At 31.3% G+C, this 27583-nt stretch overlaps 1 protein-coding gene and 1 non-coding gene across 12 annotated transcripts in view; both read left to right on the top strand.

Annotated features, from left to right (window-relative positions):
- LOC105251161 overlaps nucleotides 1-27583 on the top strand; it is a 175130-nt gene that overhangs the window by 119380 nt on the left and 28167 nt on the right. For all 11 annotated transcript variants that reach the window (XM_025414991.1, XM_025414988.1, XM_025414989.1 and 8 more), the window contains 6 exons: nucleotides 4591-4694; nucleotides 21241-21418; nucleotides 21851-22094; nucleotides 22187-22364; nucleotides 22452-22578; nucleotides 22744-22917. In XM_025414991.1, coding sequence (XP_025270776.1) covers nucleotides 4591-4694; nucleotides 21241-21418; nucleotides 21851-22094; nucleotides 22187-22364; nucleotides 22452-22578; nucleotides 22744-22917 — 1005 coding nt within the window. The remainder of the gene's footprint in view (nucleotides 1-4590; nucleotides 4695-21240; nucleotides 21419-21850; nucleotides 22095-22186; nucleotides 22365-22451; nucleotides 22579-22743; nucleotides 22918-27583) is intronic.
- On the top strand, nucleotides 23947-24019 carry Trnap-ggg. The gene has a single exon. It is a non-coding gene; the product is annotated as a tRNA-Ser (tRNA).

The following is a 27583-nucleotide window of genomic DNA, read 5'->3' as shown; positions in this document are numbered from 1 at the left end:
TCAATTTTTGTAAAAGTACTTTGTAAAGGTACTGTCACCATCATTTTTTTACATTTAAGATACATTCAGCGTATGGTAATGGCATGTTGAATAATTTTCAAATTGAGAGTGGAATAGGCCTATGGGGGAAACCACTATAAAAATAGCGCACCATACTATCTACTGCAAGGTGGTGTGGAAATGATAGCGCATCATTTTCTCGCCACTGAAAGAACGGGTCATTTTTCGGCGCGGTATTGCGATATATCGCAAATCACCATCATGTCTCGGAGAGCGACCCGCCCACCGCTTCGCCATGCTCGTAGTAACAGATTACAATGGGACGATTCTCGTCGCCGCGCGCTTTTACTCACGCAGATTGGCCGATCTTCTTTATTTAATTTTTTTGTTAATTATTGCGACAATCACAAAACAATACAGGTCATTCCTTCTTAATTTGAGCCAATCTACTTCCTTATTTCTATATACTTTTGCATATTCTTGTAGTCCATCTTGAAAGCTTTCCAAAACACTATAATTAAGTTAGTTTTCATTAAATACTTTCCGAGTTATGAAGCTTGAAATCATTTCTTAATTTTACATAAACCGTAAAATATCTTGTAAAATATTCATTTTTCATTTTTACCTTAATACTTTTATGTACAAAATAATGAGAGAAATCAATTGGTGTAAAGAAAACACATAATTGTTTCGAAAAAAAATGTAATTTGCAATTAAGAAATTAAAAGTGTTTTCTTGAACCAATCGATTCCTCCCATTATTTTACATAAAAGCATTAAGGTAAGATAATCAAAAAATGAATATTTTACAAAATATTTTACAGTTTAACTAAATCGAAAGGAATTAGGCTCGTTATGTATTAAACAACAAAATAAGAAAATTAGCGTCTCCGAGCCACAGCGGATGGTAATGCCTAAAAATTCTTTAATTGTACGCGAAAATTTAAAGTTAATTTAATTTACAGTTTAAGTAAAATTAAGAAATGATTTCAAGCCTCATAACTCGGAAAGTACTTAATGAAAACTAACTTAATTATAGTGTTTTGGAAAGCTCTCGAGGAATGCTACAAGAATATGCAATAAAAAATGGGGGTTTCTGTTTAAAAAATTCAAAATGTTTTTTTATGTGATCTTGACGGTGATATTCAAAGTCAAACTGATATGATCATTAAATAGGTTGTATTAAGTCCTCCAACTTGTGTTCGAAATATTTTTATCTGCCGCGCTCAGTTTTTGAGATATTCGGGTGGTACGGGTGGTCTGCGATACCCTGTATATATACAGGGTAGACTATTTTAATCAATACACGAATATCTCAGAAACATTGCATTAAATCGAAAAATGTTTCAGAGAAAAGTTGTATGGCTTGAAGGGGGACATAAGATGGTGCCATTAATTTGATCTTGAAGAGTCACCTGAAGGTTACTTCCAACTTTTTAAATAGGACACCCTATATACATTTTGCATATTCTTGTAGCTTGCCTGAAGAGCTTTCCAAAACACTATAATAAAGTATTTTTTAATACTTTTCGAGTTATGAAGCTTGAAATAATTTTTTAATTTTACATAAACCGTAAAATATCTAGTAAAATATTCGTTTTTCGATTATCTTACCTTAATACATTTATGCACAAAATAATGTGAGAAATTGATTGGTGTAAAAAAAACATAGTTATTTTTTAGAAAAAATATGTAATTATTAATTGCAAATTACATATTTTTTCTCCGAAATAATTATGTGTTTTCTTTACACCAATCGATTGCTCTTATTATTTTGTGCATAAATGTATTAAGATGAGATAATCGAAAAATGAATATTTTACAAGATATTTTACGGTTTATGTAAAATTAAAAAGTTATTTCAAGCCTCATAACTCGAAAAGTATTCAATGAAAAAATATTTTATTATAGTGTTTTGGAAAGCTCTTCAGGCAAGCTACAAGAATATGTAAAAGTATATAGGGTGTCCTATTTAAAAAGTTGGAGGTGACCTTCACGTGAGCTTCAGGTGACTCTTCAAGGTCAAATTAGCACCATCTTATGTCCTCTTTCACACCATATAACTTTTCTCTGAAACATTTTTTTATTTAATGCAGTGTTTCTGAGATATTCGCGTGTAATGATTAAAATAATCTACTCTGTATATATATATATATATATTTATACTTATTAATTTGTCCTATAAAATTCCTATTATTTATAAAGCTATCAAAATTATGATAATCTTATATTGTATACATATATGTATATGTTTTTATATATTATGCAACAATATAATTTTTAAACGGTAGAATTAATGAATTTTCTTCCTCTCTCTTCTTCTTTCTCTGTTCCTTTTTCTTTTTTACAAACTTCACTATCGATTTCAAGCAATGACCTTAAAATATGTAATTATAATTCTGAGCAATATTTATAAGATTTTAACTATTACTAATATATTACGAAAATATTAACAAAGTTATATATGTATAATCCAAATTAGTTATACTTATTTGGATGCTTTGGACACGAAATGAAGTTCAAAAATAGACAAATTTTTTATTTTTAACGCAAAATAAGATCACATTGCCTATTATGTCAAATGCAAAATATTTAAAATTATTAAAAATATACACAGCTTCATTTTATTTACGTTTTTAATTTTCATATAATAACTTTTAAAAACGATATCTATTCCATATTCATAAAACACAAAAATAAAAGTCATGTAAAATCTAAACGCTGTCATATATATATATATATATATATATATATATATATATACATATATATATATATATACATATATATATATATATATACACACATATATATATATATATACAGGGTGTCCCAAAACTCATAATCAATCTTTCAAAGACAGATTCCTGGGATCATTTGGAGACGATTTTTCCTCAGCAAAAATGTCGATGAAGGCCATCATTTTTTGCATGTTCCCGATTTTTGTCATCATATATCTTTGCAATTAAGCCTTAAATTAAAACTCAACTAAAGTAAACTTTATTTAAAATTAATCGAAGAATGTGGTTTTGTTAATATTTTATTTTTACAAAGCTTAGTTTACGAAAAACCCCTTATTTCCAATCACTTATAATTCGAAAATTATTAGTGGCTCGACATTTTCGTTGAGGAAAAATCGTCTTCGGATGATCCCAGGAATCTGTCTTTGAAAAATTGATTATGAGTTTCAGGATACCCTGTATATATATATATACATATGTATATTAGAATCAACAATTCAGAATCTTTATTTTGACACTCCTATCACGTAATTAAAAATATCGACCACAGTGTAGTCCTTTTCTTATGAAGTAAATAAGACAGAAGTAAATAATTATCAAAAAAATCACATAAATCACATAAATCATAAACATACAAAATTTTTCTCTTTCGATTAGAATAAATGCCATTTCTAATTTAAAAATTTTATGTCAACTTTGCTATTTAATTATTGATGTTTGCTTTGTTATAGTTCTCCATTATATTTTTTTATTTGCTCATATTTTCAATTCTTGTACTGGAACTATATTTTTGTCTTTACTACTTGTATATAAGAAATATGCATCCTTACGAGAGAGTTTACACTTTAGTAATTCTGTAATTCTTGAACGATTCTGTAATTCATTACTCTTTTACACTATTATGGATGAGCAATGCAACTTTGAAATAATTATGTGGAAGTTACAGCAAAATTTCGACTGATTTATCATTTAAAATGGCAAATTGTTCTTTATTATCTTTTTTAAATTGAGCTCTTTGTTATCTTCTAATTTATTAATTTTGCATTCTTTAATATTTTTATTTTTATATTCTTTAACATTTTTTTTTTTTCACAATTTTTGTACGTTGACTATTTATATATGTTTATATGTATTATTATATGTTTATATATATATATATATATATATATATATATATGTTTATTTTATGTCGTGATTTTCTTAATAAATATTTATGTTTTTATGTCATAAAGAAGAATTATAGAATGATGATTGAAACCTTTGGTAGATTATTAAAATAAAGGATTTAAATTATATTGATTTGCGCACATATTTATACACGCATTTTGATTCTATATGATTTTTATTTTTGTGTGAATCTTTAATTGTTTAAGCCTTGTCTATAATTTAATTATTGCATATTGTTTGATATAGAAAATAAAAGGAAATGTAATTGTAGATATTTTTAAATTTTTATTTTGCATCCTGTAACGATTGGTATGAATGTTACTTTGCCAAAAAAAATGGAAATTTATGTGAAACTGTAAATTTTTAAACTTGGTTTTACATTCGAAATATTGAATAGTGTGTGATAGATCTTGCTTTGTATGAAAAGTCAAAAACCTACATAAAACTATATATTTTTAGATCTTATTTCTTATTCGAAGCAGCGGAATATGGAATGTCTTCCGATGTTTATAATTTGAAAACTAGAAATATGAACATTTAATGAGTACATAGTTAATGTGTACAAGGAATTTGCTCTCTATATTCTTCTATTAATATTCCTATCTATTGTATATTATTATAAAATCGGCAAGACTATTTTTAATATTTTATCATTCTATCAACTCTGTTTCTTTTTTACTTAGGCTTGTGACTTGCCCTTATACTGGAAAGTACCACTTTTCTTGGCAGCGGGTGGTGACCAGAAAGGAATCATCGAGATGAATGCATTTCTCGAATTTTGGAAAGAGTAAGATATGAAACGCAATATTCTCTTTTTATTAAAAATATTATACAAACTTGAATTTCGACAAATAAGAGCCAAACACGGATTTACATGGATATTAATCAATTTATCAAAATATTAATTTTCGATAAACTTGACGAATTATCATCCGCATCTGTCTTATTTGCTGCGAAATTTAAATTTGTGTTTCACATGTAGAGCCATTTAAAATTCCTTAATTATTAAAAATTTTACATCTCAACGCAATTATAAATAGAGTTTATTCTCTGAAAAAACATGAGAAAACTAAACTTCTCAAAAATTTATTTCGTATTTAAAATGAAGAAATTTTTATGGATTTTTATAAAAGGCATTTAAAAAAAATTCTCTCTTTGATAGTTTTGTTTTTATTTTACAAACAATCGAGCTGAGTAAATGTTATGTATATATATGCCTGTATATATATATATATATATATATATATATATATATATGCCTATATATATATATATATATATATATATATATATATATATATATACAGGGTTATTTAAAATAATCTATTAGTCTTAAAACAGACACATTTCTGACTTAAATCTGAAACTTTCCTTTTGAAAAATTTTATTCGAAGCTTAGTTTTTCAGTTACAAAAAAAAATAGTTAATTTATTATGAATCGAATACAAGAAACAGACAAGAACAATGCGATTTGCCGTTAGACGCAAGCGCTTACATGAGGCGCTTGTTACAATCAGCTGATCGCTATACATGATAATATGCACAAATACATTCACATGCGAATATATTGTTGCGTCCGCGGGGCGAGGACTTCGAGATATATCGAAGTGCGCGTTCTACGCTATCGAGCACTCGCGGGACGCGTGAAATAACTAAACATTTTTAAGAACAAAACTGAAACTGTGAAACTTTATTGCGGAACACAGAACACATACGACAACGGATTATAACAAGGAACATGATAACGATGTAAATATATCCGCTCAGCTTAACAGCTAGCTCCAGACTTCAAATGACGGCTGCTGCCATCAATAATTCCTTGACAACGAGATCTTTTTCCTTTTGCAAAACAGACTCGACCGCGACTCAAACCAGGGACGTAACACTTACCCTCCTCTTCGGAAGATTGTCGTCCCGACAATCACAAAATAGCAAGTTTCTGCAGGAATCTGGTCGAATTATAGTTCCCGATGTGTCTTCTTGTTCTGGATTCGGTAATCTGGACTGCTACTCCAGGTACCGAACTGCACATCCTCTTGGGACCAAACGAATCCATTGATTTCAAAGATTTCTTCCAAAGAGTAAAATCAGACAAAAGGGGAGATATCTTCCCGTAGACCCTCCGTTCTCCCGAGAGAATTCCTCAGGCCCCTGCCTCAGCATTCACCCGAAGACTCACAAGAAAATCACGAGTCAAAAACCGTGGGAGAGGCAGCCTTCATCCCTTCTAGTTATAGTCATCCTTTTCTCTCCTTTCTTTATCTTTATCCATTTCCTTTCTCCCTTGTTGTGAAATTCAAATGAAACTTCTGAAAAGAATCATGCAGCAGAAATGTAGACATTTAAAAAAAATAATTCTAAATGAATAGCGGGCTCCGAAAAACTCTCTTAATCTAATTTTTGCCGTTCATGAAAAGAGGCTAATCTATCAGAGTGAACTACTTTACATTTATGTTTATTCGATTTCCTAATTCCAGACAACGTCACTAAGTTTTTTAACTATCTTTTAGGGTCCCTCCCAATTACTTTGTAATTTAGGAGATTTACCTCTTTCTCTACGAGGATTATAAAACCAAACATTCTGATCAATATCAAAATTAATTTTTCTAGCTCTTTGATCGTATCGAATTTTAGAACGAAGAGATTGAAGATTCACGTTTATAGAATGCTCCAAAACTTTACAATTCCCTGCAACTAAATTTTTCGAGAATACATTCTGAGATTCTATTAGAAAATCGACAAAAATATTTCTCTGAGAAGAAGACAGATTTTTAGAATTTTCTTCGAAAAATATTTACAAGAAATAGGGTACTTTTTTTCTAAAATTCTGGAACATGAAAATTCTTTTCCACCCTCTTTTTCAGATTTTCCAAATTCCGACTCGATGACCTTATCTAATTTCACTTTTTCCAGAAAATCAGTCTCTATTATACAATCATTGGAAATATCTGCAACTAACATTGGAATTTTCAAAAGATACTTCCTTAATCCGATCTCGACATTGACTTTATATTTGACTGAAATGGTCTCTCCAGTCGGATATTTAAAAAAAAACAATTTTCTGTTTCGAATCGTCGCTTTGGTCCTCCAATCAATTTCTCACTCACAACTGAAACATCGGAGCCCGTGTCTATTTTAAACGCACAAGTTTGCCCGTCAATTATTCCTTATAACAAAAGAAACTCTTCTTAAGTTTACTTATTCTAAAACATTGATTAACAATTCTTGGGGCGTCGGCTAAATTAGTCGAACCTACCCCATGAAGCTCGACTAACTCTTGTTTTCCGTCAAAGACGGACATTCCGAACGAAAGTTCGGAACCTTCGCCCTCCGGAAAGTTCGCCCCTCCGCGCCGCATTGCCAACATTCTTTCTTTGATGACCAAATTTATTCCTTTGAAATTTATTATTTTTATCATTTGCAAATCTCTTTTTATTATCTTCTTCTTTATTTTCAATATTTTTCTCATTCTTTTGTTTATTGAATTTATTAAATTTGTTATATTTGTTATATTTATTGTTATTGTCATTTTGACCAAATTTATTTTTCGAGAAACTATTTTCCTGAACGACTTTTACAGCCATCGCTCTTTCTACAGCAGTTTTTAAAGAAGTGATATTCTCTAATTGTAATGTTCTTTTAAGAAATCCGTCTGACAGTGCGGCTATAAACTGCGCGCAAGCAATTTTATCTCTCACTTCATGAGAACATTCAGGATAAGCTAGACGCAAAAATCTTTCCAAATCCGCACCCAATGAAGCTAAATCTTCTGAATTTCTCTGTTTTCTATTAGTAAACTGTGTATAATAAATCTGAGCTAAATGCCCCTCTCCGAAACGCAATTCTAATTTCGACTTCAAATCTTTAAATTTCAAATTCTCAATTTCGAATATTCCATCTAAAACTGAACGCGCCTACCCCCTCAAACAAGCTCCCAAAAAGCTATCGTCTTATGGGAATTGCTTCAATTATTAGCCCGCGCTATCAAATCGAACTGGGTAAGAAACTCGCGCAAGGGGACACTTCCGTCAAAATTATCGAATTCTAATTTAAAACCTAATTTAAATTTTCCATTTGCGCTCTATTAATGGGAAGACTTGCTGTTGTGAAGGCTGAGACCAGTTTCCCCGCAGAAGCTGCAACTCCTCATCGTACCGGCGTAACATTGCGGCGATTTCCTCCTCTCGACGCGCTTGTTTTTCGCGTATTCGCCGCATCTCGAGCAAAACGGTCTGTAGAGCCGTCGACTCCGTCGCTGCCGATTCCGACGCCGCCGATTCTGTTGCTCTCGGCGGCTCGGATTGCTCGCGCCTCCTCTTCTTTGTGGCTAACGTTGCCATCGCACTTGCAAAAATCACTGCGTATCTCGGACGAGCCCTCAAAATGTTGCGTCCGCGGGGCGGGACTTCGGGATATATCAAAATGCGCGTTCTATGCTCTTGAGCACTTGCAGGACGCGTGAAATAACTAAACACTTTTCAAGAACTTTTTCAAGAACAACGTGAAATTTTATTGCGGAACACAGAACACACACGACAACGATTATAACAAGGAACATGATAACGAAACGCGTCCGCTCAGCTTAACAGCTGGCTCCAAACTCCAAATGATGGCTGTTACCATCATCAAAAATTCCTTGACAACGAGATCTTCTTTCAAGACAGACTCGACCGCGACTCAAACCAGGAACGTAACAATATATACATACACACGCACACACACACACACACACACACACACACACACACACATTCTCTCTTTCTTTTATTCATTCATAGTCATTACTATTATTATTATTAATAATTATTTAGCCTAGGGGAACCACCTCGGATAACTTTGACCTTGATATATATTGTCAAGGTGATGACCCTGAGTAACATTCAAAAGGTTTAGTAGGAGTTATTTATTTATTTATTTATTTAAAAGTTATAAATAAAAAAATTTTTATAAATAGAACATATTTTTCGGATACCATGTATTATTGCATATATATATTATTACATGTACACGCACCGGCAGGAATGGTATTTCAGTATGTTTGTGTTGACGCTATTGACGTCACACTTACACAAGTGAAACACGCATGTACGCGGGCCGGGCAGCGAGAGAGAAAGTTGGGGTAGAGTAGTGGGAGGCATGTACATAAACCGGCAGGAATGGTATCCCGGTATGTATATGTGGACGGCTGATATCATACGCACACACGCGACACGCGCACGTAGCCAAGAATTTATTCTTCATTAAATTTTATCTTTTTATATAATTTAATTATTATTTAATTTAATAGAATGAATGCCGGCCTTTAATTCACGCGGTTAAGTCGCATTTCTTAAAGAAAGAAAAAAAAGTGTGCATCTCGACTCTAGAGCGCACGAAGCATGTATAGAAATAGCTCAGTGTCCCGCGCAGAATATAGCTGTCTCGCTCGCACTCTCTCATTCGAGCGCCGAGCGAGAGAGATCTTTCTCTCTCGCTCTTGTGTCGTGCGCGAAGGACGGAACATTGGAATGCCTCCCACTACTCTATCCCCACTTTCTCTCCCGCTACCCGGCTCGCGTACATGCGCGCTTCGCTTGGTCAGTGTGACGTCAGTGAGCGTCAACACAAGCATAGTGGGACACTATTCCTGCCGGTGTACATACATTATGGGTTTATAACTTTCTATACCCATGAAGTTCATTTAATCTTGACCTTTGTTAAGAGTGAATTTTGCTTCATCTTATAAAATACATGCATAGATACAGTATGTTCCGTCTTTCTGCCGAGGCTCTATTTCTAGAAGATATAACCTAATCCAATTTATGTCCGTGTGGAATATATCTCACTTTACATAGAAAGTTATAAATCCATGCAGTATTCTACAAATTTATTTTATATTATAGTATGAATATTATAATACGAATTTATTTTATATTATAGGTTTTTGTTAATAACTTTTTTTCGCTCGTAACTTTAATGATAAATGAAACATATTTTTTCAACATTGTATACATATATAGGTTTTGTTTCTTATTGCAAGGACTAATGTTATAAAGAATAATAATTTTAAGAAGTAGCATAAATTTTTATTTATTATAATTTATAATTCATTTATATTTTCATTGATAGGATACACAGCAGCCATTATTTGAAAGAAAACATCTAATCGGTTCTCATCACTGAATGTCTTTTTGAAAATAAATTCTGCTAAGTGATAAAATGATCTCTTTTCGGTCGTATCTAGGAATAACTCCGCGAATATCCCTTCATAATCTTTCAATATTTTGTGTATGACAGTCTGTATCAATGAAATTAATTGACAGTCTATATCAATAAAATTAATTGTAAAAATTGTACAAATGAAATGTTATCTGGATCAATGAAATTGTTTGAATGATTTACTGTATTATGTTGATTCATTTCTTTGTCGATTTCTTCATATGCTTTCCAACAATCACTATGAATTATTGATCTAGGAGCAATGTGTTTTCGAATTAGTGGAAGTAACACTTCCGCTTTATGGAATGGAACCGAAATAATAAATATATTTTTTGTATACCATTCTACACCATCAAAAAGCCATTGTGATAAGTCGTCCGTGATTATATTTTCGACGTCCAAATTTGGTTTCATCTATTTCCACTATAATTCCATTTCCATCAATTTTATTTTCATGATGTAATAACCACTGATACATGAGCTAAAATTCATTCATTTCGTCTGGTAAATAAGAAGACATCCATACACACACACATATATATAATTATCTCTCGACAAAAGTTCACTCAATTGATTGTTGTGTATAATGATATATTAAGTTCTTGTTGCAAAAATATTTGTCGAAGAGAATTTAACATTATTACGTAATCAAACGATAAACTATATCGATACTTAAAAATCTATGTGAAAATCATACAGTATAAAGCAATAATTTTGAAATTGCAAGTAAATCGTTTGCGTTTACATTTTTGCTCTTTTTTATAATAATATGTACAATGAAATAAAAGCTCTCCATCTTTTAATTCTACTATGTTTTGACAACGCGGACATTTTATTACCTTTCGACTAACGTTTTTTCGTACACAAGTACTTCAACAGTTCTTTATAATTTGTTATTAAAGTAAGAAATTCGTAGAATTTCATTTTCTATTTAATTCACCTTAAATTGAGTATTACTCTTCCAACAATCTATTTCGTACTGACTCATATTTCCTTCAGTATTTACAAAATGTAAAATATCAACAAGAGATTATAAAGAACTGTTTTTTCGGTGGACAATTTCATTATAAGAAAAATAAACAAACCAATTTAAGCGAACAAGGTAATACATATATTGTATACAGAGTGTTATATAATTATAATATTAAAGCTATATATTTTTTCTTAATTTTTTCTTCTCCATATATTTTCTCTACCATTAATTCAATCAAAATGAACAATATTGTGAAAGTTTTAATATTAAAGTTGCTTTTTAAAAAGGTATTAACAAAAAACGTACTTCTTTTTATAATCCGACGGAAATCCTTTATAGATATTTTCACTCTAGGAGAATCGGGTGAGGGAGTCCTGATCAGACTTAATGATAGTCCGGTTAGTATACCGCTAAAACCCCTGAAGTGGTCTTCCTGGCACCGGAGGGGCAGGTAGAGGTCCGGAAGTTGCTGTGCATTACTTCGGACCTCTGACTGTGACTCCCCTCCGTGCTTGGGACCCGGCGACGGTTTGTGCGTCGTCGCCGGGTCTCCTTCTCAGGGGAGGGCGTTTGACAACTCTTCCCAATTTCCTTCCACTTATTGCTGACGTATGGCGCCACACATCCGCCTTCCTTGGGGTCCTATTCTGGCCGATCCGAGTTCTTACCTGTGCCGACCGAATGCTCGAGAGCACCGCGCGTGTCGCGAATTATCCCCTCCCCTTTATGGAGGACTTACGTCTATGACGCGCGTTTCTTTGGGTTCGCGCGTTCTAAAGGTGGAGAGAGTATATCGCCCTCTCCCACTCCTAACTCGTACCTCAATAATAGGGTCTCTCTATTGGGAGGCTCTGCAGCCTTGCTCATTCACATTATTTGTCGATGTAGATGGAGGGAAGAATTTCCTTCTTTTTTCGTTCCTTCTCGATAAAAAAAGTACTATAATATAAAATAAAATAAACGCATAGAATACTATGGATTTATAATTTTTTATGCAAAATGAGGTATATTTCACACCACGGATATGGGTTGAGTTAGGTTATATCTTCCGGAAGTGGAGTCTTCTCAGGGGGGGGGGGTTGAACACTGCGTCCACGCATGTACTTTTCAAGCGAAGTTCACTTATATTTAACTTTAACTCTCGTTAAGATGAAATTTGCTTCATCTTGGGAAGTACATGCATGGACGCGTGTTCTGCATTCCTACGGGGGGTTCCACTTCCAAAAGACATAATCTAACCTAACCAGTGTTCGTGATGCAGGATACACTTCACTTTGCATAGAAAATTACAAATCTATGTAGAATTATGCAACAATTGACTTTTCTTTTGATAAATGCATTAATGAATTTATGAAACTTCTTTTTGTTTATAACTTTTTAATAAACAACGAGCGCCGACCGAAACCTTATGAATGTTACTCAGGGTCATCACCTTGATAATATATGTCAAGGTCAAGATTATTCGAGGTGGCTCCTCTAAATAATTACCATAATTATTATTATTATTATCGTCATCATTATTATTATCATTATCATTATTATTATCGTTATCATTATTGTTATCGTTATCATTATTCTTATTATCGTTATTCTATCATTATTTCTATCATTTCTATCATTATTATCGTTATCGTTATCGTTATCATTATTATTATTCTTACTGTTATTGTTATTATTGTTATTATTATTATTATTATTGTTGTTGTTGTTGTTGTTGTTGTTGTTGTTATTATTATTATTATCATCATTATTGTTATTCGCAGCAAGCGTCCCACTAAACATCGAAATATTTTATGCAATAATTGATATAACCTAATTTCTTAATCAAAGTAGAAATTTGATTAAATTCATTTATCTTGGCAATAAATGGTCCCTCAAATATATCACAATTTGACACATTACAAATGACAAACTAATATCTGAATTTTTTTTGGTATATATAAAAGTATGAAAATTTAAACATATTTGATTATGACTGTTTAAATGCAATTGATGTCTTTACTTATAGATATTACTTCAATAAAATTAAAGACAAATCAAATGGAAAGAACAAATATTTTAATTAGAACGTATAAATGCGTATTACTGACTTAATTTTAAAAAATAAATGAAGAAATTTATTTTTTCAGATAAAAAAGAATTAGATACTTGTGCCAATTTTTTATCAAAAAATTAGTAAAAACTGATATTAATTGGTTGTATTACAGATCAACTTATGTAATCTTTTTATTATTTTTAATTATCATCAGTTATTTTTGTTGTGTTTTTAGTTATCGAATAGATAACTTTGTTGATCGCTCTCGGAAAATATTTCCAATCTAATGATCACTTTAAATGAAGACGAAAGTAAAAATATTTATAATAGGAAACAGAGGAAAAGTGTTTAAAGAGTACATTGCTTATAAAGCATCAAATGTAATTATGGAATTTAAATTTTCTAGTCAGCTAGTCAGCAATTTATATGTATACACGTGTATAATAGAGAACCAAGAATCTAAATGTAGATATTTAAGTTATGAGGAAATTTTGAAAGCAAAGCGACGTACTATAATAAAGTACTTAAAATTGATTATATTAAAGTTACTGTTATAGATCCTCAAATCATCCTATCTATAAGGATTATTTAATAGTATAAAAAATTAATCAGTTACATAAATTGATAATAATTAAAATTAACATACAATAAAATTGAAATACAATTATTTCTCTTAAAAGTTTTATATATTAAGGACCCAAAACAATTTAATTTCTAACGATTGAGTAATTTTTTCAATTCTGTACGGAACAAATATTTAATTCCTGACTTTTGATGACAACAATTTATTTATTATATCCTTCATTCCTTTATAACTATTCTATTCTATCAAATATAATCAGAAATTAGCATTATGAGAGACTTCTAAATCCTGCTACATCGCGATTTTATAAACCTATATGAATGGAACAGAATGAAGCAGAAACAACAGCAATATACAATAGAAATTACTGAATATGTTAAGAAAGAAATACGACATTTGCGCGCAATAGTAATATATTATAGCCCATGAAGCTATACAATTTTATTTTTGAAATAAGGATCAAAAACTTTGAAAATTCAGCAAATTCAGTAAACGACCGAAAATCACGTGACATTGCAACCAAAGATCTTTAACTTTAAAACCTTTCTGTTCACATTTGGATTTTGTTATGATGAATTATGCGAAACGATCATATATTATAGCGCTAAATGTTTCCTTCTGAGTTACTCTGAAAATATAATAAAAATGTGAGCATACAACCATTCATTGTAAATAAGCAATGGCCAGTCATTAGATTAAATCGAAATATTCGGCCATTGAAAGATATTTTTATATCATACCTACGGGTTGTTAGCAAATATTCAAAACTTTATTCGAAGAGTCATGAATAAAAAGAAAATCGAAAATACTTATAATTTAAATGCTATTAAAATATTTATGGTAAATGTTTACTTTAGGTTACACAACTCGAAAAATTTTTTTTTCACATATGTTGTAGAAGATACATTCCTAAGTAATATACTGTTTGAATTCCTAAGTAATATACTGTTTGAATATATTGTTTACGGCGATCTCTCTTCGTTCCTGAGATATGCGATTTTGAAATTTTATACTTATTTGTATTATCTTTTCGTTACATTCTAAACATGTTTATATTTTTTTGTTTACATATATCGAGGTCATCTTTTTAAATAACTTTCAAAAGGTTTTAGCCGTTTGTTATTTATTAAATAGTTATTACCAAAAAAGTTTCATGAATAGATTATAATTTTACCACATCATATATGTTTACGAAGAAATATAGGTAATTATACATAAAAAGGCTCAACAATTTAAATTTATATAGAATTTAATACAATTTAATACAATTAAAAAATATTACAAATGTATGTGTACACATACACACATGCGTGGGAGTGCAAGGAAAGCCTTCGGCCCCCCTTCCGCAACCACCCCGCCGGTAGGTGACACATTGTGAAGATTTCAATCACAATGGATATATACTGTAAGTTGTAAAGCGAGGTTCACCTTGGCTACCGACGGAGTGGTTGCGGGAAGGGGAACCGAAGGCCCTCTCTTGCACCCTCCGCGTGTATGTGTGTGTGTGTATGTACACATACATTTGTGATATTTTTTAATTGTATTAAATTGTATTAAATTCTATATAAATTTAAAATGTTTACTTTTTTTTATTAGAATATTTATATTATTATTTTTAAAATTAATATAATGAAATAAAGGTCCGTAAGATAAAATCACTAAAAAAAGAAAAGAAAAAAGGCTACAAGGACCAGCGCAAAGGTTAAAAATATGCGAAGAATTAAACGGTAGTTACACAATTCAACAAACCGAAAGAAATGTTTATTTAACTTAAACAAGACAAACGCAGCGTTTCGATCCAATTCGGATCCTTTTCAATGTCGGAAAACAAGTAATAAACAGAAATTAAAATTAAAGTTAACGGTCATTGCTATAATATAAATAAAATACAAGAAGAACGCAACTCAAAATAAACGGTAATATACGAAAGTCAAAAAGACAGAAGCATAAAAAAACGGATGGTTCAAAAAATCAATAAACGAATCCATTAAAAAAACGCAACGCATTAACCGTAATAGACGGAATTTCGCTGAATGCCGAAAGCAAAAAACGCCCCAACGTGACGTGGAAAACCCACTGCTCCTTTCGGGAAACAAAACTATAAAGAAAACTCCCACACCGGTCCACAGTCATTTCCAGAGAAAAAAAGGCCAGAGATGCCTAAATCAGTGACCAATTGGAAAGTAATGGTCCATGTTGTGTGTAAAAAAAGGTCTTGATTAGCGTGACAAATTAAAGAAAAAGAAAAAGAAAAGAAAAAATAGACTGAACAATATCGTTTAACTATCATAACGGAAATTAACATCATAAGAAAATCCTACATACAATGTAAAATTGATATTAATACCATAAAAATATTACTTGAATAGGAATTAATTACATACCGATCTCTAAAAACGAAGATAGTCGCGAATTAAAAATCACACAAAGGGAGAGTAAGTTAAGCACGACTTGACGTTCCGATATAAAGCGTCGAACTGAGGTACACGAGCATGTACAGTGTCGCGAGGTATCAAAAGAGGGGGGAGAGAGAAGAAAAAAACGTCACAGAAGGAGAGAAGACAGAACAAAAGACAAAGGAAAGTGTGTTTTTTTCAAAAACATTCAATGCGAATACTTCTTAATGATCGGCAAATATAGCTTATCTAAGAATTCGGTATCGCTCTGAATGTTAATGCTATGCTTCTGATTAGAGATGTGCACCATCTCTGCGATTAGTCCTCTTGTTATATCCGTGTTCTTCATCCAGAATAGAGACATTCTCCCAATCAAATTCATGATCCTCCAATCTATGGAGGGAGAGAGAACCAGAAGCCTTATTGATATCAGAACGATGTTCTTTAATTCTGGTCAATAATTTCCTTTTGGTTTGTCCCACATACGTAGCATCACAATCCAAACAACTGATTTTATAGATAACATTCGCGTGGTGGAATTTAGATACCGGATCTTTATATAATTTGATAAAGGATTTTAATCTGTTGTTAACAGTGAAAGCCAATCTTCTGTTCGCATATCTCTTTATGTTAGAAACCTCTTGGTAAACTTGAGGAAAAAGGAATGGTGAAGAAAGGAGTAGGAAAGACTTCCCTTTGTCTTTTGTTCTGTCTTTTCTCCTTCTGTGACATTTTGTTCTTCTCTCTCCCCCCTCTTTTAATACCTCGCGACACTGTACATGCTCGTGTATCTCAGTTCGGCGCTTTATATCGGAACGTCAAGTCGTGCTTAACTTGCTCTCCCTTTGTGTGATCTTTAATTCGCGACTACCTTCGTTTTTAGAGACCGGTATGTAATTAATTCCTATTCAAGTAATATTTTTATGGTATCAATTTTACATTGTATGTAGGATTTTCTTATTATGTTAATTTCCGTTTTGGTAGTTAACCGATATGATATTGCTCAGTCTATTTTTCCTTTTCTTTTTCTTTTTCTTTAATTTGTCACGCTAATCAATCTTTTTTTACACACACATGGACCATTACTTTCCAATTGGTCACTGATTTAGGCATCTCTGGCTTTTTTTTCTCTGGAAATGACTGTGGACCTGTGTGGTTTTCTTACGGTTTTGTTTTCCGAAGGGAACAGTGGGTTTTCCACGTCACATTGGGGATATGGAGAGTTTTTTGCTTTCGGCATTCAGCGAAATTCCGTCTATTACGGTTAATGCGTTGCGTTTTTTAATTGATTCGTTTATTGTTTTTTTGAACCATCCGTTTATTTATGTTTCTGACTTTTTAACTTTTGTATTACCGTTTATTTTGAGTTGCGTTCTTTTTATATTTTATTTATATTATAGCAATGACCGTTAACTTTAATTTTAATTTCTGTTTATTACTTGTTTTCCGACATTGAAAAGGATCCGAATTGGATCGAAATGCTGCGTTTGTTTTGTTTAATAGTTGAATAAACATGAATTAGTTAAATAAACATTTCTTTCGGTTTGTTGAATTGTAACTACCGTTTAATTCTTCGCATATTTTTAACCTCTGCGCTGGTCCTTGTAGCCTTTTTTCTTTTCTTTTTTTAGTTATTATTTTTATATTATTTATATTTATATTATTTATATTTATATTATTTTTTATATTTATATTATTATTTTTATATTATTTATATTTATATTATTTTTATTAGAATATTTTTATATTATGTGACGTTCTGGTAACGCCGAGTTGGTTCTGTGAGGCAGATTTTCCCAACAGTTTTTCGAGTTCGACAGAACGTCTTAGTTGTGGGTTCTTCTTCTTGCGATTAAGGAGGTAAAACTCCAGGATAATTAATTACTTTGAGTTGGGTTTTCTTTATTGACGATAATTAAAGGAATATACTTTTGTTTAAAATTTAAATTCTTTTATTCTGACTTGGTCTAGCAGTTTACAGTACGAGTAAGAATCTGAGTGAGTTTAAGTCTAGAGTGAATCTATGAGAATGAGGTTGAGAATGAGAATGAGAATGAACTGAGCCCGAGAACGAGAATGAACTGAGCTCGAGAATAAGAATGAACTGAGCTCGAAAATGAGAATGAACTGAGCCCGAGAATGAGAATGAACTGAGCTCGAGAATGAGAATGAACTGAGCTCGAGAATGAGAATGAACTGAGCTGCTGTTCCATTGTTGGAAGAGTTTTTATACACTTTTAAAATTGAATGGTAGGGGTAATTTATGACGGAGTTTTAAGAACAAATTCTTTAGCTATGAAACGGATTTTTGCGAACTTCTTGGGTGGTCTATAAGAGAAAGTTTTTCTAGGAATACGTATTAGTTGATTCTTCGAATGCATTGCTTGCAAGGTCGTGTCTTACATACATTATAATAAATTACGATAAATGACCCTTTTCAAAGAATTACAATAATTATTTAATTATTTAAAATATTGGTCATTTATCATAATTTTTACATAAATAGATTCTCTTTAATCTTTTAGACATTTTTTACAATATATTTTTATATAAAAGAAGCTTATATAAAAGGACTTCCTTATATCGGTCTTTGTCTTTCCTCAGTATTACATATAAGTCTATCTCGCTCGTATAGATGATTCATATACATATATCTCTCTCTTAGATTAGCATTTTATTATAGGTGACGTATAAGTGTGTCTCTCTTACAATTAGTTTCATGTTAATTTTGTGCTTGTAGCTTATTGGATAGAAGATAGTGACAAAAGAAAAAATTTCTGCTATATCTAGGGATCTATGGATCGCTGGACGTGACAATTAGAATATTAATTAGAGATAACAAACGTAAACAAAGAATATAAACATACAAGTAAAATATAATATGAAACCATGATGAACAAATGTAAACAAAAAATGTAAATATATAAATAGAATATAACGAAAAGATGACATAAAAGTATGAAACTTCAAAAGTGTATATCTCAGAAACGAAAAGAGATCGCCGCAAAATTCAAACGGTGTATTACTTAGGAATGTATCCTCTATAACATATGAGAAAATAAAATTTTTTCGAGCTGTATAACCTAAAGTAAACATTTACCGTACATCAACTAGGATGTAAGCTCTAATATTTTATTAAAATAAACTTACGGTAATTATCTAGAAGAGCGGCAATCTCACCAATGACTTTGACCTTGACATATGTGGTCAAGGTCATGATCCTAAGTAACCCCCGAAAAGTTTTAGTTGGCGATTATTGACGTATATTAAGAAGTTACTAACAATTTAATTCTGTAGTAAAAATATAGTAAAAACATGTATTAAATACGTAATGGGTAAATGCATAAAAGGGGCCCCCGCTCCGATTTGATTTATTTTTAAATATGTTGTAGGGCAGGTCTTCCCGAATAATTTCATATATTGTATATATATATATATATATATATATATATATATATATACATATATATATATATATATATATGAGGGTCGGACTCAAATACTTTCCGAGATATAAGCTGAAAAAGGATAAAAATAATTGTTCTGTTTTATATAGTCTGGACTCATACACAAGCGGGGGCTACAAAAGGGCCTTTGGCCCTCCTCCCGCTTCACCCCGCCGGTAGGCAAGGTGGCCCTCGCTTTGCCACAATCAATACATGCTGTAAGTTGTAAAGCGAGGTCTATCCTGTCTACCGGCGGGGTGATGCGGGAGGGGCTCTCTGCACCCCCGCGCGCGTGTGTGTGTGTGTACGTCGTTTGGCATGAAAAGTTGAAAAATTATGTAAAATTTTGCTTGGAAATGGATCTTTACGTGAATTTCAATTGTTCACAACTTCTTAATAAACAATGACCGCCAACTAAAACTTTTTGGAGGTTACTCAGGATCATGACCTTGACCACGTATGTCAAGGTCAAAGTCATCGATGAGGTTGCCATTCTTCTAGATAATTACCTTCGGGAATCAAATTCTCGATCATTTCCAATGCTTTAAGCAGAGGCACAATAAGTAACAAATAGTGATACCTTCTTTCTATCCTCTTTCCTTCCTTCCTGCTCTCTCTCGTTCCTTTTTCCTTTTTTTCTCTATCTCCTTCCTTCTCGTTTTTTCCCTCTCTCGTCTCTCTTTCTCCTTCTTTTTCTCTCTTTTCCTTTCCCTCCCTCTCTTCACTCCCTCTCCATCTTCATTTTTCTCTTTTCCTCTTTTCTTTCTAGGACATATACATCGCTTCTCATAGAATAGTAACTCCTCTATACACACTTGTAATATGCATCTTTTTATAATTTTTCTACAAACATAAGACCTACAATTTAAATTATGCTCCGAAATTAAAGGAGTTCTCTTGCGATATTCTCGATGATTTGCCATTGTCTTTCGAAGAATGGTAATAGAATAAATCCAATCTAATTCGATTTATCTGAATTTTTGGCACAGAGAGTAGACATAGCTTTGTGATACACAATTTGAATAATAAATTCATATAAATTTTCTATTCAAATTCGTCATTAACAATTTACATTTGAACTTCTACATAGAGTTGCATTACATGGAGTTACATTGTCTATATCTTATTAATAAACAAGGAGTAAAATTTTTTGGAGGATATTATTCAGAATTATAACAATGTTTATTAAGATTAATATTAAGATTACAGTTATTGTGTGTAAAATTAGATCTTTTTATATTAATATTTATCAATTTGATAGAGGATTCAATTAAAAAAATTCATGATCAATTTGTTTTAAGATGAAATTGATAAAGTTCTAATAAATAGGCTTTTTTAAAACTTATAACTTTTGTATTAAATATTTTTTTATAAAACTTACATTTTTCGAGTTTTCCCAATGTTTCGGCCTTTTTTTGAACACCGTTTTATATATTATTAACCTGTTTATATATTATGTAAAATGATTTTTCATAATAATCTATTTATCGACTTGTACAGCATTTATTCATATATTATTAGAAAAAAGAAATAAGATAAAATAATAAAAGTGACAAACAAATATTGTATTTTACATGATTCCTTCGCGGAATATAGAATAAATATTGTGTCTATCAGCAAAGAATTGTGCATCTGATAAATTTTATTAATAAATAATATTTTATATAACATAATATTGTATAATATTATACCACTTTTGCAGGCTAACAATTATTCATCACGATGTAGCTAGTAAATTCATTAGAATTGTCACTCGGAAACTTCGAAACAATATACTTCCAGAGGATTTAATCCCACTTGTACAAGATGTAGTAGAAACGCATCCGGGATTGACGTTCTTAAAAGAAGCTACGGAATTCCATTCCCGCTATGTGCATACGGTTCGTACGGATAACATATTTTATTTCTTATCTGATTCGAAATTTTTTGGATTGAGATCAAAATCTATTCAAAATTTTGGAGATTAAATTGCAATTAAACGATAAATTCATACAATTTAATATCAATCTAAAATTACTTTTTCTAATTAATAAAAAAATCTTCCTAATTATTAATAAAAAAAACTTCCTAACTTAATATAAAAAACTTCCTAAAACTAATAAAAGTTTTATAACTGTGATTTTAATTTTGAAATAATTCAACACATTGATTACAAATTCAAATTTAAATAATTTAAAAATTTTACGTTTAGTTTATATTTTTTTCCAAAATAATTTAGTCATAATTTTTTCAAAAAAATTGTTACATGTTCTGATATAAATTATAAATAAAACTAATTGTTCACAGATATTTACATATAAATATAATTGTAGGTGATTGCTAGGATATTTTATTGTGTAAATCGAAGTTGGAGTGGCAAAATTTCATTAGCAGAATTAAGAAGAAGCAACTTGTTAGCAGTGATTGCTATACTTGAACAAGAGGAAGATATCAATCAAGTTACAGCCTATTTTAGTTATGAACATTTTTATGTAATATATTGTAAATTCTGGGAATTGGATCGCGATCACGATCTCTTCATAGATAAAATGGACTTAACAAGGCATAATGATCATGGTGAGAAAATATATTTCGTGATTGAATATAATACACGCAAATTTTACTTCCACTGAATTTTTATCAAATATGATTTATCAAATTATTTTCAGCATTATCAACTCGAATGATCGAACGAATATTTAGTGGTGCTGTGACAAGGGGTGGTAAAATAAAGAGCGGTAATAATGTACAACAATTAGAAGATAAGATGAGTTATACGGAATTTGTGTGGTTTCTTCTTAGTGAAGAAGATAAAAACCATCCCACTGCCACTGAATATTGGTTTAGGTAATTATTCCGCATTAATAATATAATCATAGATAATAGAATTTAGTTATGTTCTTTTAATATTTTTTTATGATTTTTCGTTGATAGATGCATGGATCTTGACGGTGATGGTTATTTGTCGATGTATGAATTAGAATACTTCTATGAAGAGCAGTTACGTCGAATGGAAGCGATTGGTTTGGAAACATTGCCTTTTGAGGATTGCCTTTGTCAGGTAAAAAAAATATAAGTCTTTTAGAGTATATCTATATGTCTTTATAGTTTTATGTTTTAAGTTTCGAATATTTTAGAATAATATTGAAATATCAACTATGAATACGAATGAATTGAATAAGATAAGAATGTTATAATAAAATGTAAAAAATATAATATGCTTCAGATGTTAGATATGATTCATCCAGTAACACCAGGCAAGATATCATTGAATGACTTAAAAAAATGTAAAATGACGTCCATCTTCTTTGATACTTTCTTTAATTTGGAAAAATATTTGGATCACGAGCAAAGAGATCCTTTCGCTTCAACGAGAGATCACGACGCTGACGGTCATGAGGTATATATTAATTTTACTCATTTTCTTAAATATTTATTCAGGAAAAAACATTTCTTAAATTCAACACACAGCACAGATCTGCGAGGGTCAGTTACAAAAAGCAGAATAGGTGAATCTGATAGATTTTTTGATACTGAAAACGAATCTGACCGTAGAATCTGCAGCATGTTAGGTTTTCGAATAATTTATCGTTTAATAGTCCATAAATGGCAATTTCGGTAATTGAATATATCTTTTTATTTTATAAATCTCATGAATTTTATAAATCTCATAAATTTATTATGAAAGAATCAAATTTTTTTAAATATTTTTGTCAATGGCATCATATAGTACTAGTCTTCACCTTTAAAATCCATTTTCAATTGCTGCTGCACGTTTTTTTTCGCTGAAATATACAAGTATGAAGTTATAAGAAAATTTACGTAAACATCAATATGGCAGATTCACCATCTTGAAATTTGAAAAGGCTTACATATGTACGTTAGGTACGTTTGGTTGTCCAAAAAAATCATGTAAAAATATTTCTAATACAGTTATTACACATTTTTATAAATTTTTTAAAATTTTATATTTTTTTATTGTGATTCTGTCCGCCATATTGAATGCGCCATTTTTAATTTCAAAAAATGACAGGTGGCGTTCAAAAATTTATGTTTTTATTCAAATTTAATTTGTGATAAGACAAAGAGGTAATACGGTTGAATTAAAATGGTTTATTGGAAGACTATGCATGATCAGGAGGCTCCGGCCCTATCTTGGGGTCCATTCGTCACTGCTATTTGGTACAGTGAGGATTTTAGTATATACTAAAGGGGAATGTGGTCACTCTATGGCGTTGTGCTCGTCAGTACCGTTTCATACGGAAGGCCAGTTGAAAGCCAACATGCACGCAAATACCTCCACCGACACTTTGGTCAGTGAACGACCTTTCAGGGATCCTCCATGGCAATTGGCATTGCATTCATCGAGTGAGATAACATCGCTCTGGAGTCGCGTATCACTGTGTTAAAAAACAGCATTAGGTGTGAGGTCTGGATAGCTCAGTGGTCTAGAGCAGTTGCTCGGAAAGCGAAAGACTCGGGTTCGATTCCCGATTCAGCCACTTGCGCCTCACATTTTTCTAGTCTGCGAATATTGTTTTCTAGCAATTATTCGTTAGGCTGAAAAATGTGAATGCTCTCTTCACAGGATATGCGTCAATGCCATTGTCACGGATGGATTCTGTCGCTCGTTGATCAAATGGACGTAAAGACACGTCCGACCTCTTCCCACATACATCCCCACCTTTCTCTTATAACTTACCAAAAAATAACCATGCAGCGGCAATCGAAAATGGATTTGAAAGATGAAAATTAATACTGTATGATTGACAGAAATAATTCAAAAAGTTAGATTCCCTCCTAATAAATTCATGAATTTTGCCGAAATAGTAATTTTTGGATTATTTATCCACAAATTACTCAAAAACCTGACGCGCTAGAGAAATTTTGCGATTAGATTCGTTTTCAGCGTTAGAAAATCAGATTCACCTCCTCTGCTTTTTGTAACTAACCAAATCTAAAATTTCGCAGGCCTATGTAGTTAGACTTTTGATTAATAATATTTGAATTGCAGACATTATTTTTGTTAATTCGAAAATTATAAAAATTACGATTATACATATACAAGTATACTGAGTATAAATTATATAGTACAATATTTGTTCATATTATAGTACAATATTTATAACGTTTATATATTTTTATATCTTATTTATATAGTTTCATATAATAGTCAGTAGAAATTGCCTTTTAAAATAGTTTCATATATATATATATCGTTTATTTACATAAAAATGTTTAAGACAAAAATTAAATAATTTTGAAAAAGCTAATGTTGGTTTTTTTTTAGATGATAAAATTAAAATTTTACATTAATACAATTTTTAAAAAACAATTTAAAAAAATTTTTTTAAAACTTATTTTAAAATTTTGTTAAATAAAAATATTCTTATCATGAGATTTTACGAAAACCATTTTTTAATATTTCGAATAATTTTGAATACAAAGAAAGTGTGACAAGGAAAATGTCAAACAATAGTACACAGGTATGGGAGATAAAGTTGTAAATTAATGCAGAAGTGATTCTTTATGTGTACTTAATCTCTCTTTATTGTGCAATGGTTATTCTCACACATATGTGTGAACCAAAAGGTTACATAAATTTTGATCGATAACAATGAACATAGGCAAAAACATAAAATTAAATGTGCCGATAAATAACTAGAAACAAACTAAAATTAATATATAATAAAGAGAATATATATTATAATAAAGAGAACAGCAACATATACAGGATGTCAGAGAATTTTTGACCTTAACAAAGTAAGGAGGTAAATTGGCTCAAATTAAGAAGGAAGGACCTTTATTGTTTTGTGATTGTCGCAATAATTAACGAAAAATTAAATAAAGAAGATTGGCCAATGCGCGTGGCTAGAAGTGCATGGCGGTGAAGGCGGTCTCACTGTAACATAATGGCGACGCGCGGTGAAGCGGTGATTGGGAAGGGGAGGAGTGATGAATGTATAGGTGCGCGGCGAAGGCTTCTAGCCACGCGCATTGGTCAATTTTTTTAAATTAATTTTTTGTTAATTATTGCAAATATCGCAAAACAGTGAAGGACCTTCCTTCTTAATTTGAATCAATCTACCTTCATACTTTGAATGTGCGAAAAGTTTTCAACCACCCTGTATATTACGATATCTCTAACACTTCCCCTATCTGAATATATCTATATTTGAATTAATTGTGTGAAATTTAATAAACGAACGCAATTTACGTGTATAGTTTATAGTAATGGTTTTGTTAATATATCCATTTTTATCTATAGAAATAAATTTTATATCAATTAGACCTTTGTTTTGAGTATCTCTAGTGAAATGACATCTTATTTCGATATACTTCTCTGATGAAGTATATTCTCTTTACTCATACAATACAATTGCGCTTTAGTTATCGCATAATGTATCTGTTGGATTATATACGTATTCATCGTCGTACATTTCCTTAATTAATCTTCGCAAATGTATAGTTTCTTTTGTCGTTTCGGAAATAGTTATATATTCGGCTTCCATTGTGAAAGCGCAACTGATGTTTGTTTTTTAGAAAACCAACTTACTGGTTCTCCGGTTAGTACATATAGGTTTTCCGAACAAGATTTGCGATCATCTTGGTCACCAGCCCAATCTGCATCCGTTATATGCATATAACGGTTTTCTAGGCTTTCGATGCTTCAGGTATTAAATTATCAAAAGAAATGAAGGCAAAGATTTCTGATGAAAAGAGATGGAAAATAAACCATACCTGCGCACTATTGTATCTATCTAATAGGTTATGGGCCTAGATACAGAAAGAAGATAAATATACAAAGTATAAAAGTACAAAGTATAAAAATATATATTAAAATGAATAGTAGAATCACCGATCAACCGTGTAAAAAATGCATAGCAGTATATCGAAAATATATATGCAGCATATCAAAAAGCTAATCGATGGAAATTATGAGGCATGGAAAATGCAGATGAAAAGTGTGCTAATCTTTAATGATCTCTGGGGCTATACAAGTGGAAAAATCGAAAGACTAGAGACTGAAGCAAGTGCATCGAATTGACAATCAAAGATGAAAAGGCACTCGCACTCATTACATTAAGCATATCAAAGACAGAATTAGGACAGATAAGAAAAGTCACGACATCTAAACAAGCATGAGCTGAATTAGCGAAAATTCACAGTTCTGAGAGGAAGGTCTTCAAAGGTCTAGAAAAGAAAGCAGTCTTACATAGACAATTGTATAACCTAAAAAAATGCATCAGAGTCAATATCACAATATATAAATAAGTTTTAATAAAATGTTAATTTATTGGAAGATGCAGAAATAATATCTCACCCAATTGCAGTCAATTATGTTATTAAGCAGTCTGCTTGAAGATTACGAAAATTTCTGTGTGGCAATAGAGTCAAGGAATTAAATTCCAAACACAAATTCGATTCCCAGATTGGAAGATGATCTAGCCAACCATGGCAAGATCGGTGGTTGATCCAACTGATGAAGGCAAGATCGGTGCCTGAATAACTTCGAAACGGTTTAAAGTTGGTAAAATTAGTACTTTGACAAGGTCTCGAGAAGGGCTACAAGAATATGCAATAAAAAGTGGAGGATTCCATTTTCAAAAATTCAAGGTGGCCTTGTCGTGACCTTGGCGACGGCATTCAAGGTCAAACACATGGCGCCAGTAAAGATTTTTTTACACCCTACAACTTTTGTTTGAAACAATTTTTTGAAACTTCTATTTTTTGTGATATTTCGAGGTTCCGACTCTTTCGAACACTTCGTATGCCTTAGCGATGTAATGACACGTTTCCGACCCCAGGTTTATTTGCAAAAAATGATTCTTATGGTGCCCCTGACAATCTCTGAAAATTTGTCGTTTGAATTTTTAAACATTTTCCTGTATATACCTGTAGATTTTTTTTTGTTATCTAATGTAGATGTTAGAGATGAAACAGAAATATTATAATAGAAAATGTAGATAATAAATAATTCGTTTAAGAAGAAAGTAAATTGTAAGAAAGAAAATGTAGAAGAGACTCTAGATTCTAATACTTACGAATATAAAATTGATATATTA

The sequence above is a fragment of the Camponotus floridanus genome, unplaced genomic scaffold, assembly GCF_003227725.1.
Source record: "Camponotus floridanus strain SB8 unplaced genomic scaffold, Cflo_v7.5 scaffold93, whole genome shotgun sequence".
Taxonomy (NCBI): domain Eukaryota; kingdom Metazoa; phylum Arthropoda; class Insecta; order Hymenoptera; family Formicidae; genus Camponotus; species Camponotus floridanus.
The sequence above is the reverse complement of the archived record's forward strand: the minus strand, read 5'-3'. Positions and strand labels throughout refer to the sequence as shown.